This window comes from Sinohyriopsis cumingii, chromosome 17 (genome assembly GCF_028554795.1).
Source record: "Sinohyriopsis cumingii isolate HCF-2022 chromosome 17, ASM2855479v2, whole genome shotgun sequence".
Classification (NCBI taxonomy): Eukaryota; Metazoa; Mollusca; class Bivalvia; order Unionida; family Unionidae; genus Sinohyriopsis; species Sinohyriopsis cumingii.
The window spans coordinates 49,814,157-49,827,619 of record NC_142977.1 but is presented as its reverse complement, the minus strand read 5'-3'; the positions used below and the strand labels follow the sequence as shown (position 1 = coordinate 49,827,619).

Below are 13,463 nucleotides of genomic sequence, written 5' to 3'. Positions count from 1 at the left end.
CCCATTTTCAACATTACCCTTGGTAAATACATGTCTCCAAACCACACAAGTAAAATACTATACTATTTTGACATTGGAAAGAGGTCCTTATTGTAACTTGGACAGATTTTGAAAAATTGTGCACCGGGTATATGCAGAAATGCACATTGTGAGGATTTCTTTTTAAAAAGAACAAAATTTATGTTAAACCTCGAGCATATTTTCTCTTGACAATGCTTTATGTTTTGATATCAAAATATTTTAAGTTTAGATTTGTTTAATTTGTTGTATTATATTTTAATTTCACTTAGTTTCAGGCAGATGATTGTAGTTGTAGAAATTGTGAACCCATGTTCTTTTCTATTCAGGGGAGACAATCAAGATCGTGATTGAGGATTATGTCCAGCACCTTAGCAACTATAATTTTCGACTGACTTTTAAACCAGAACTGTTATTTGATGTACCACATCAGTATCAGAACAGAATAGCTGTTGAATTCAATCATCTTTACCACTGGCACCCCTTGATGCCAGACAGTTTTAACATCAGTGGGACTGTGTACACGGTGAAAGACTTTTTGTTTCATGCAGATATTGTGATTAAACATGGAATGAACAGTTTTGTAGAGGGGATGATTAAACAAAGAGCTGGAAGAGTAAGTACAATTCTGAGTATATATTATATTTAAAAAGCATTTGTTAAGTTAACATTTTGGAAACATTTTTAGTTACATGTTTTTGTATCTTGTCCTTTTTCCATAAAGTTGTAAATTTTTAAAATTAGTATTGACATGTCCAGCTATTAATAATTGAATTTATTGATCTGTGTTTATTTTATAATATTGAAAATATCTTATAAATACACACATATAAACAGCATTTTTCCTATGAAAAGCCTAAAGGGGTGGCCTTGTAAATTGTTTAAAAGCCAGATGGACTTGCATTTAATAAAAGCTATATTACGTAAACACTGACCTCAGTTCTGTAGAAGTATGAGATCAGCTTTTCACCATGTATGGGTTTATAATAGGATAAATGCCATAGTGGTGGAAATATTATCATTTACATGGTGTTCCTACAATGCTTGCAAACATTGCATGTAATAAGAAAATAATATTTGTTTTTACTTCCATTAGGTAAATAGGTAGATTGCAGGTAGTTGAAAGATAATGTAAAATCAGAAATATTTATGGGAAGACAATGTTATTGTTTTGGAGTAAATGGATAGTTTTGTGGGGATACAAATTCATGGGACAACATTGTTTTCCTTAGAGATCAATCTTGAATTTGATGAATATTCTTGAGTTATATGTTTGATTTTAGGTAGATTAATTAACCACAAAAAGTGAAACTTGAATCCTTGACAATTGTCTTTGATTTTTATGGTAGAAACATAGATTGGTATGTAGGTAATAGATAGATAGATAGATAGATAGATAGATAGATAGAGATAGATAGATAGATAGATAGATAGATAGATAGATTGGTAGGCTGGTGATTGATATTGATAGATATATAGATAGAAAGAAATAGATGGTGCCTGTATTATTGGGCTTAGATAGCACAGTAACAGCACATGAACCTCTCAACACAGTTGTCCTAGAATTTACCAATGGCTCTTGTACGTTCAAGGTTATTTACTATATTGTGTAAGAACTTGTACGATGGATATAAAGTAATTAAATTTTAAACTTCCCATTTATATCACATTATAATAAGGTAATTATGTCATACTGTTAGTATCTTTTATCCCGTTACAGATGAGTCATCACAACCATCATCCTTTGACACTCCATGTTGCCAAGGAAACGATTGAGCATGGCCGACAATTGAGGTTCCAGTCGCTCAACCAATACAGAAAAAGATTTGGGCTGCCTCCAATAAAATCCTTTCTTGAACTAACTGGTAAGTCCATATAACATTTTGTTTAAAAATTCCATGCCAACGGCAGCAGTGGCCTAGCTGCAGTCTTACAAAGACAGGTGCTGGGTTGATGGTGAAGTTGACGGCACCCATGTAAGTGGATAACCAGATATGGGTAAAGTTGATGCATGCTGACCCCAAAATTTGGTAAAGTGTAACTAGCAAAGAATATGATACAGGTGTTACTTGCAAAACATATTTTTAAATGAAAGAAATAATAAGACATATGGAATATATTTCATTATCAGAGCAAAGATTAGTGCTGTGAAGAAATATGTCCTGTAGTCATTCATTAAACTCCCTTTCAAGGCTTTGGTATTATTGCAGGACCAAACAGGCATAACACATTACATTTTCCATCAGTATGTTTGGTGTTGGTCATTTGTAAACTTAAGCAAAATGGATTAATAAAGAATAAAGGATTTTATTGGAGGCAGCCCAAATCTTTTTCTGTATTGGTTGAGCATCTGGAACCTCAATTGTCAGCCATGCTCAATCGTTTCCTTGGCAACATGGAGTGTTTAAGTTTAATGGATTCTTTAAGATAATAACTGTGTTCTTTCCATATCAAAGAATGTCCTTATGAAAAGATATCGCTGTATCAATGTGTCCCTTCATTCAGGCTATATTATATTTCAAAGGCACAGAATTTAAACTTAAATTTGTGTTATGTAATTTTAGTCCTTGGTTAAGAAGAACCATTTATAAATAGTTTTACGTCACTGAATATCATATATATGTGTTTTTATGCACTAGTATGATTTTGGCCTTTTTGGAACTTATTAGTATCTCAGAATGAGGTTGTCCCATTTGGAATGCCAGTCAGTTTTATTGTTCCCATGAACAGTACAGTCCATGTATTATAAATTTATGTAACAAAAAGGGACTATTCCATGAAATATTGTTTCTTTTTCTTGCAGGAGATGAAACTTTAGCCAAAGATCTTGAAGAACTTTATGGCGAAATAGATGGATTGGAATTTTATGTTGGACTTATGATGGAAAAACTGCGACATAAAGCAATATTTGGTAGTTCATTAATTGAAATAGGTGGACCTTTTTCTGTGAAAGGACTTATGTCAAATCCTATCTGTAGTCCAAAATATTGGAAACCATCAACATTTGGTGGAGAAATTGGTTTTAATATCATAGAAACTGCATCTCTAAAGAAACTGTTTTGCAATAACATGAAAGGAGACTGTCCCAGTGTTTCATTCAGAGTTCCAGATTTCTTTGAAGGAGACGTAGAAGAGGACGTGAAAAATTGCTGCCATAAAGACAAAAATAGTAATGATAGCAAAAACAAGAAAACAGAGTTGTAGCCCTTGCATATATTAAAAAGCTAATTTATTTAATACCAGTATTAAAAAGGGAAGACTTGCAAATGACCTCATTTAAATTGATTGAAATTGACAAGAAATTTAATTATATCAAATGTAAGACATACTTTAATAATTACTATTTTAAGATCGTATTATAGATACAAAACTTCCAACATCTTCCATACATGTGACTGAATCCATAAATTAAAAATATATTGCATTTAGGTGTGATTGATACTGCACATAATTTTCCTTTAGCAGTACTTTGTTTTAACTCTTGGTACTTCTAGATAATTTCTGAGATTCGAATCTTAAAAAAAACAACCTTTTTAACTACATATGTTACATAATTTTAGTGTAAAATCTCGGTTACTAACATCTTGATAGGTCAATTATATACCAGGAGAGACACATGTATGATCAAAACTAACAGGCAAAAAGTAGATTCACTTACAACATCTGCTTGTACAAATACCTATTTGAATTCTTGATTTAAGTTATTGAGTTTGAGTACAGTTGGTGAATCTAATATGATTCTTTGGATTTCTTATTTTCTGTGCTCTGTTTTGAGATATGGGCAATTCCACCAGGAAAATATGGCTGGAGAAAAAAAATTCTATTACTGGGCCTCTTTCCAATTTATTAGTTTGCAACTGTGACCTTTGGTGATTTATTGTAGTTTTAATTTCTGTGTTTCTCTAACATTTTGGGTGCTGCATACCTTGCATGTGATGAGGTAGATCACATATTTGTGTTGTGTGTTGTATTACAGCGTTGAATATTAAACTTTTCTGTGACTGTGCTGGAAAATGTGTGTTATCACATCTTTTATGTGTTGTCACATCTTTTATGTGTGATCACATCTTTTATATGTTATCACATCTTTTGTTTTTTTTCTTCTGCAAAGCTTTGATTTCCTGCCTGTTTTTTGTGACTTTAAATTTGCCCTGACAAGCTTGTCTTAAATTTTGAAGTGTGCAGAATGCTACAATTGGTTTGTGTGGGATGATCAAATTAAGTGGCTTTTATGATTCTTTGGTTCTCCAGTATTTGCAAAAATGTGACCTATTTGGTGTGCTCTCTGTGTGGGACAAGAGGTTGAAAAAGGTGATCGTTAAACATTTTCTTGTCCCTTGCATTTTAGGGAGTAAATATGGTTTGTTTGCTTGACCCTTTCAGCCACTTTTGCCATTATACCTTTGTTGTAGTCCAGTTTTGTCAGATGTTGGTTTAACTCTCTGCACCTCTCGTCAAAAGTTTTGTCATCAGAGTACCCTGTTTCTGAGTGATTGTCTGTAGGAGATGTTTTGGGTGCATTGCTGCACGTGCAGACTGGATGGAAGAAGGTATTGATGTTTGTCAGTCGGTTCAAAATAAACATCTATATGGGTTGAGTTATTAGTTTGGAATAATTGTATGTATGCAGTGAGTTATTGGCTTATCTAGATTTTTTGTCCAAAATTATATGATTTGTGTTTGAAAGTTTGGTGGTGAATTTGATCAAATGAGGGAAAGCATTGAGCTGAATGATCAATTTGTCTTGCTTTTCCCTCCTATCTTTTCATTTCATTTCCACATCATCGGTGAAACATGCCACTTGGTATGGTTGATAGCTTTCACAAACCAGACACTGGCTTTCTAATCAACCCATGTATGAATGGGCCATCTTGGTCCCCTGGATGACTGTTCCATTTGTCTGGAGGTAGATCTTGCCAAGAACTCACTTCAGGAGTTTGATCAGAAATTATGCGGGTGGTGTCTTCATAGCCCTTGTTTCCCAGGCTTCTTTATATCCATATATTATCTCATCATGTGGAATATTTGTATAGAAATGCTGCATCTAGTGAAACAAGAACTGTACTGGGTGATAACGGGTTCACTGGGCTCACTTGTCCATCATGTCCTGAAGGTAGGAGGGTGGTATATGGACATGTCTCATTAAGATGTAAAAAAGTCTGAATCATTTTCAATCAGGTGACCGCTACCAGAGATATTAGGCCAACTTGCATTTCCTGGTTTGTGTATTTCAAAGTAAACATGCAGACAGACTGCTCACTGTCATTTTCTTGTTTCTAGAAGAGGGTAGGAGATGCAGTCTTCTTGATCTGATATATTCTGGGGTAAAATATTCCATGGTCTTTTGGTCTCAGTGACCCTCTTGGGACATTTCATTGATGATATGCCCAACTATGTTACTGTTTTTAGGATATCTGATTTTTATACGACGAATCTGTTTGCCGTTTACCAAGATATGCAATATATGGTGTATTTGCCCTTTTTTAAAATGTTATTATACGGTGGTCTGTACAGTATAGATTTATTTTTGTACAAGTATATGTTGTGTTGAAAAAACCTGTACTGCAAGTAATGCAGATGGTGTTGAGTCTAATACATGCTTGTCAACACAACATGGACTTGTTCAATAAAATATTTATATTTTACAGTTCACAGTTAAATAACATTTTTATTTCAAACCCAACCCTAACTTTACTAATGCCTTAATAATATTTAAAAACATCCTTTATTTTCCATTATCTGCCAAAGTAGAGGTTTCTGTAACTTTTCACAACTTTTTATAAATAGCAACTTGTACACATCTATGCATGTCCCTAATACAGAAGCTTCAGAGAAATAATCTCACAAAAGTTTTTGTTGCTGTTATTGTTGTCATTATTATTATTATTACTGTTATATTATTATTATTTATTTATTTACTTATTATTATTATTGTTATTATTATTATTATTATTATTATTATTATTATTATTATTGCCTAATAGTTATTGTGTTATTATTGTTACTGTTGTTGTCATTATGGATGTCAGGCATTTATTATTGATGGTGCTCATATTGTATCATTTCCCTTGAACTAACAATGCATACATAATACATAAAAGATCTATTCTACCATAAAATTTGAAGTTATGAGAACAACTGTTTTTATTTATATTTTGTATCTAAAGCAGAATGACAATTTGTGGAAATTTTGTGGTGAATTTTCTCAATCATATTTATTCATCTGATAAACACTTATAAAATTCAAAGACATTTCTTTTCGCTGGATGTATTCACCAACCATTTTTCTTCAAAACAAAAAATATAAGAGAAACATGCTGAAACAAATATGAAAAAAATGAATAAGAGTTTTAGGGGAGGAGATTGTATTATATAGATTTGATGAATGAAATATTAAGTGTTGCATAAATGTAGATAACTTAGCCAGGTATGAAGGTGGAAATAGGCAACTTTTCTGAAGGGAAATAACTACAGCAATCACGCGTCAACTTTGCCCTAGATCAGCTTTATAATCCAATATGTATATAAACTATGCAAATGAGTTAGATTGTGAAGATGTACAAGAGACAATAATAATAGCCAGCCACAAAGCATAAATGAAAATTACCACTGATTGCTGTATGATAGGTTTATAAATAATTTTCACCTCTGTAAACCAAGATAAGAGAGGGAGAGTTTAATAGAGATATAGGGTATTTTGGACATATACAGGATGAATATTTTTCTTTATACCAAGATATGCAGTAAATGGTATATTTGTTATGTCTGTGACACATATTTGTACAAAGATATACTATGTATGTTTTACTTGCCAGATATGTGATTGACCATTTATTTGGTGGGTGGGGTTAGGGGCAGTGATTTGTCTTTTTGCCATGATGATGTCATAGCTTAAAATCACTCAATATGTTCTTGTTATAATCTTAAATGCATAATTGGCATGAAAAATTGCATATGTATAGTATGGATAAATGACATTCAGAGTCACAAAAACATCGAACTGGATCATGAAGATACAAATATCTTTAATGAAAATTAAAGTAGAACTTTATGAATAAATAGAGATAAACAGTTTTGTTAGTTTTTAATATGTATAATATATTATTTATAGTATATCTGGAATTGATACAGTAATGGAGATTGTACAGTATTTAAATTATATATATATATATATATATATATATATATATATATATATATATATATATATATATAGTGTTGTTATATGCCATATTTGCCAAATATGACATGTATCGCACAATGGAAAATATGATTTAATCTCTCCTATGTGTGGAAATTAAATTCTGTCAATATTTTTTTAATTGAAATATGGAAATTGACCTATGCTTTAATTTATGACTTCATTTAGTTATCATATGTTTGAAAAGCATGAGAGAATACAAATGTTTTATACATGTATATAGCCATCTTATTTTATATAAAGGGTTTTGCATTTGGCTTTTTTATGCAATTTCCATTTTATATGTATTGTTTCTCAACATAATATAATAGTATTGCAATATTAATGAACATGGTGGGGCCCTGGGTAGCCAGGTGGTCATCTTTAATGATTACTGCCATCTCACCTCTGTCTACATGCAGAGGAGTCTTGGTTATGCCTATGTGGGTATATGAAAAAACCTGCCAGTAGCTTTCCATGGGTTTTTAATTCTTTCCGGGGGTTTTCCGGGTTGTTCCTTTACCAGTTTAACTGACCACCATGTATAATGTGATGAAAAATGGCATTAATCCCACAACAAGATAACGTGATAGAGAATTTCACTTTTGAAATTACAATCATGCCTGTTTCTAATTAATTTATCATAAGTTTTGGGACAAAAGTTATTTTTTGTGCTTTTTTTCTGCAATTTTTTGTTGCTAATACAATTTTTAAAAACCCCACAAAGCTTTTAATTTGTGCACAAGGTTGTAAATTCTATTTATAATAATGGATGATTTGTATTCTATTTTATAATAAATGTTCTTTTATTTTTTATATAATGTCTGATATTGGTTGTGATTCAGTGGAAGTGCCATGCTACTTTTTTTATGAAGAATAATATTTTATTAAACAAATACCTATGCATTTATTCATTTTATGCCCCACCTAAACATGTATTGTCTTATCTCAGTCCATCCATCGTTATGTCTGCTCATCACACCTTGTTTCAGATGTGCTCATCATTGGCCTTTCATTCCTTATGGACACTGGTGATGCATTCATGTTTCATGAACACAACTCCACTTGTAATAATAGATTAAGGTTTGCCCTTTATTTGCCATTCATTCCTTATGGACACTGGTGATGCATTCATGTTTCATGAACACAACTCCACTTGTAATAATAGATTAAGGTTTGCCCTTTATTTGCCATTCATTCCTTTTGGGCACTGTGATGGAGCATTCATGTTTCATGAACATTTTTCTAGTTGTAACATAGATTTTCATGTGAAATCTTTAATAAATACTGCACAGTTGATTCTGCTATACAGTGTGTTTATAAACTTGTGGAAACTAATCCGAAAGTTGGTCCCTCTGTGTTCTGGTATTTAGTAATAATCATTTTTACCTTTTAATTTTTGCATTAAAAAAACTATTCCTTGTGAATATTTATTAGCTAACATCCTTTTTGTGATAGAAGAAAAGCCATTTATACTTTTTTTTCTCTGTAAGATCACACTGTTTCTTATAATATACAAAAATATTTAGTTTCTAACTGTTGTTGCTGAAGTGTAAAGTTAAGATTTGTTTCTTTTTTATCAAAGTCACTTGTTGGTCTATCAAAGTTAGGTGTTTAATTTTGAAAATATTCTCTGTTTGGTAAATCTCATTTAATTAACACACATGTCACTGTAATAGAAGTTTACTTATTTATGGTACTTACTCATAAATGAATACATGACCTAATGTACAGTAATCCCTCAGTATATTACTGCTGAAGGTAGCTATAACTATATTGTGTTACACTATACTGAGGTTGCCTTATACTGGGGTACAGTATATATCATATTATGATTACATAATAATGTTATCCTTGACACTGCATTATGAAAGGGACTGTGTTACACTGAGGTTGCCTTATTCTGGGGTACAGTATATATTGTATTATGATTATAATTAATTATAACTAATTAATCATAATAATTAACTCATTAATAATTAGTTATAATAAATAATATTATAATTAATACAATGGGATCTATGACCCTGTCTTATGAATGGGTCTGTGTTCCACTGAGGCTTCTTATGCTGCTGACCACTGAACATGATCTGGGGCTGCCATTGCTGTATATTGGGTTTTGTGTGAACAGGGTAGATTCTGATCTGCCTGTACATTAAGTTAGGGCAGAACTGAGTCTATGCTCTCTGCATTGAATGTGAATTAGAAGTAACCAGATATAGTATTTACAGTATACAAACTACAGTACAGTGGATTGACCATGTTGCACTTAATAGTGGGAAAGAGTGATGTTGAGTGTTGTTCAGTGGCACATAGTGATATAATTGAGGCAATTCTTGAACTAAACTCAGAGCTAATTCAACATTACAGACTGAAATTAGGGTGTATTTGTCCAGTTAAAGGATTATCTTTTTCATTTATTTATTTTTTCTTCAAAGGCCTCACAGTAGGTGATAACTCATGCCATCAAAAATCTATCACATGCTAATATAAACACTGCAGTGAAGCACAGGCTGGACCTCCCCTGTAAACTTGTGAATGTTACAGTGAAATGGGGTGTAATTAGGTGACAACTACACTAGTGTAATTGAAAGATGGTCTGTGCACTTTAATATAATAAAAAGAATGCAAACTATGCCCATTTCCAATGTCTTATTAACATGAAGGATGGGGAAAAAAACATTTAACTTTTGTTGCTGACAAGTTTGTGTCTGAGTTGAAGTCTGGTAAAAGCAAGTCAACCTAACAAGACTATACCCTGTATATTACATCAAATAGCCAATCATAAATATCTAGTGTCATCAAGAATACTAAAGACCTAAACCGCCACAAAATGTTGTCCTCTGTCTAAAGTGTTTTTTATATAGAGGTTCAACAGTAACTTGTTACGGGAAAGTTTTTATATATGATGGTGGAAAGCAGGTGTCTTTTATGTGTAGACTTTCAAAAGACATGTTAATATTGCATTGTGGTTTATGCCTAAGGTAACCATTTCACAGTGACAGAAAATATACTGATTGGGAATATTGTATTTTTGGGTTTGAATAACAAGTATATGATTATCAGTTGGTACTTTTCATCTTAGAATCTCAATATTTGGATTAAGGGAAAATCCAAATTTATAAAGATCTTAGTCAAACAATCTTAATGTATTAAATGATCAGTTTTTGAATCTGCATGTAATTTTACTTTATTGGTATAAATTTTAAGTGTATTTATAAATAGAACATAGATGTAATCAAAGGCAGACAAATTTTCAAAACTTTGCCATAGATAAAACTAGACTAAAAACTCAAGACCATCAAGTACATCAACTAGACCATCAAGTACATCTGGTTGTCTGTTTAAAATATTTTGGTGGTAATTAAATTCATTTAAAACAGTGGATAATAAACTATTCAAATTTAGTATTGAATTTCCTGTAAATTATATTAGTATGAAGCCAGAGTTCAAATTTTCAATTTTCATCCTATGAACCCATGTTATTGAATATGAATCTTAGTAAAATTGTTTATAAGCACGTATTCCAATCAAGCTATGATTTTGAGTTACTTGCTTGTTCAGCTTTGGGTTTTAGGTTTTTGCAGGGCAACAGGGCTATAGATTTTTATTCCCCAGATGCTATGTTGTAGATTTTTTACCATGCTTACTCATGCATGGCTTTCATTGGATTGTAAAATATGCTGACAGATCTAGGTGTATGCCTATCATTCTCTTTATGTGTCAGTATTATAAACCTTGATCTGCTGGCATGTAGGGCAAGCTCTTGTTTGTGTATATTACATTGATAAATGAAATAATTATTCTATATATATTTTTAATACCATCCACAGCAGTGAATGGGGTATATAATGTTCCCAGACTTCTCCAGTGGCCTAGTGGTTAGAGCGTCCACCTTGGACACAGGAGGTTGTGGGTTTAAACCCCGGCAGTCATACCAAAGACTTACAAAAGTGGTACTAACAGGTGCCTTGCTTGGTGCTCAGATTTAAGAGGGTGGTATTAGGACTGGTTGGTCTGGTGTCAGGATAATGTGACTGGGTGCGACATCATGCTGCATGTCTGCGGCATGATTCCCCAGTGCTAGACAACACTATAAGATGCCACACTGCAGACATCTTAGCGATATGACTGAAAAATTGTTAAAGCTAAGTTAATAATCCAAATCACACACACACACACACATTGTTCCCATTTTCTATACGTCCTTTACTCCTTGGGTTCTGCATTTAGTGGTAATTTAAGGCACTGTTGTAAAGTATCTCTGTTCTTTGAACATATTTCTATTTATTTTAGCATTACCCAATACTAAAAGAATCCACAAAAGCAGCATTTAGCTCAGTTTTAGGGCATTATTTCATGTCATTGAAATTGCTAACAATATTTGTCACGGCGTTTATGACAAAATATATCATGCTTTGTGTGCATAATTTCTTTAAATGGGTAATTATCTGGTAATATTTCATTTATTTAGGGAAAAGACAAAATGTATTTAAAATTCACTTTTCATATTTTATACATCTCAGATTGACAACGGATCAAATTCTGCCAGTGAAAATGGCATTTCAATTTTCTTGCAGTGCTTTTATTTCATCCATTTTTTTAATATATTTTAATTCTTACCACAGGTAAAATTTCAAAGTGTTACCTTAATTTAAGTGTTTATATGTGTAAATATGTACTAATTTTTATTTCATGACATGATAAAATTATCCCATTTTTCCAAAAGCAAATTAAAAAGGAAGGAAATAATTCACAATATTTACAAATGCTACAGGAAACAAGTACTTTTTGAGGATTATTTTAATATAAGTTTTAAATATTAATTTTAATTGTTTGATAAGTTTGTTACTTTGTATCAAATATTTACTGGCAAATCTTTCGAACTTGTGCAGATGATACATATGGACAAAATAATTAACACTAAATAATTTTTTATGTGCATGCTTGTGAAAAAGTCATTTTATACAGTATTAGATCCAATCCAGTCAATAAATGTAATTGGTAATTGTGCCTTAGTGCCATGCTTTTCCAGCCTGAACTAATTCACTGAACAGGAACTTTTGTTGTCTTGTGTTCATTACTTATCTCATTTATTTTTCATTAAAATTTTTTATTAAAACTTAATCTGCTCCTAACTTGTTTTATTTCTTAGTCTGAGGCTAGCTTTGGAGACACATAGGTACTTCATGTACTTATAACAATGTCCAATCTCGTTAATGATTCTAACAGGTGTCCTACATTGAGAAACCCATCAGGCTTCTAAAATACTCTTTTGTCTTAATTTCTTGTTCTCAAGCATCATCAATCCATAATAGCCAAAATTAGTTTTGTCCTCTATGTTTTGATGCAGTGAACTTTGTCCTTATGAAAAATTTGTAAATTTTAAATTAAAAAAATTATTATTAACATTTTTGCATACTTTGTACACCTACAAAATTATTAAAATATTGCAAAAAGTATAGCATAGACAGAAAACAAAAAGTTGTTGAAGTTTCTCCAAAGACAAATTTACACAAGAATCAAAGTGTTATGTCGTACTTTTCCTTTAATACGCCCTCTTTAAATATTTATTTTAAAGATAATGAAAGGTTTATTTTTGGACAAAATTTTATTAAATTAAATATTTAATAAACTTATGTTAAAGTTATGTTAAAGTTAGGATAGATTTATCATGGGCTTATCATCACATTTGGAAATCTTTTGTATGGACTTGAGAGATGTTTTCAAAGTATAGTGGAATGTCAACAGCCCAAACTTCGAACAGACTATGTCAATTTTGTCTAGAGAACATTAGTAATAAGGCAGGTTTTGATGTTGTTTGCTAATCCATCTGTTATCTTTTTTCTTTTCTCATAATTTGAGTTCTACGTGATATACTGTTGCCAAATGTTGTGGATGGCTTACATTGAGACAAGGAAGACTTAGGGGTCAAAACTCCAAAAGTCAAGGCAACTATGACTGAAAGAAGAAAACTGCACAGTAATTTTAGTTCTTCTTCACAGATCTAGACTAAACTTGAGGATAGATTGCTCTTGGAATATGGTAGAAGACTGGATTTGGGGGTCAAAAGGTCAAATGTCAAAGTCACTGAAAGATAAAAAATGGTTTCTGCACAAAATTTTATTTTTTGAACACGTACTTGCATCAGAGTATCTGGATGTCTTTTATCTTCGGTAAATAAGAAGCCAACTGATTTTGGGATCGAAAACTCAAAACTCATGACTACTCTGACTGAAAGAAGAAAAATGTTTTTTTTTGGACA

At 31.9% G+C, this 13,463-nt stretch overlaps 1 protein-coding gene across 4 annotated transcripts in view; it reads left to right on the top strand.

The window, feature by feature from the left end:
* Window positions 1-12,325, top strand: part of LOC149778669 (prostaglandin G/H synthase 2-like) — a 71,282-nt gene extending 58,957 nt beyond the window's left edge. For 3 of the 4 annotated variants that reach the window (XM_089939469.1, XM_089939468.1, XM_089939466.1), the window contains 3 exons: window positions 348-634; window positions 1,739-1,883; window positions 2,822-12,325. In XM_089939469.1, coding sequence (XP_089795595.1) covers window positions 348-634; window positions 1,739-1,883; window positions 2,822-3,222 — 833 coding nt within the window. In that variant the 3' untranslated portion in view covers window positions 3,223-12,325. The remainder of the gene's footprint in view (window positions 1-347; window positions 635-1,738; window positions 1,884-2,821) is intronic. The other variant, XR_016415533.1, reaches the window with a different exon arrangement.
* Window positions 12,326-13,463: the final 1,138 nt, after the last annotated feature.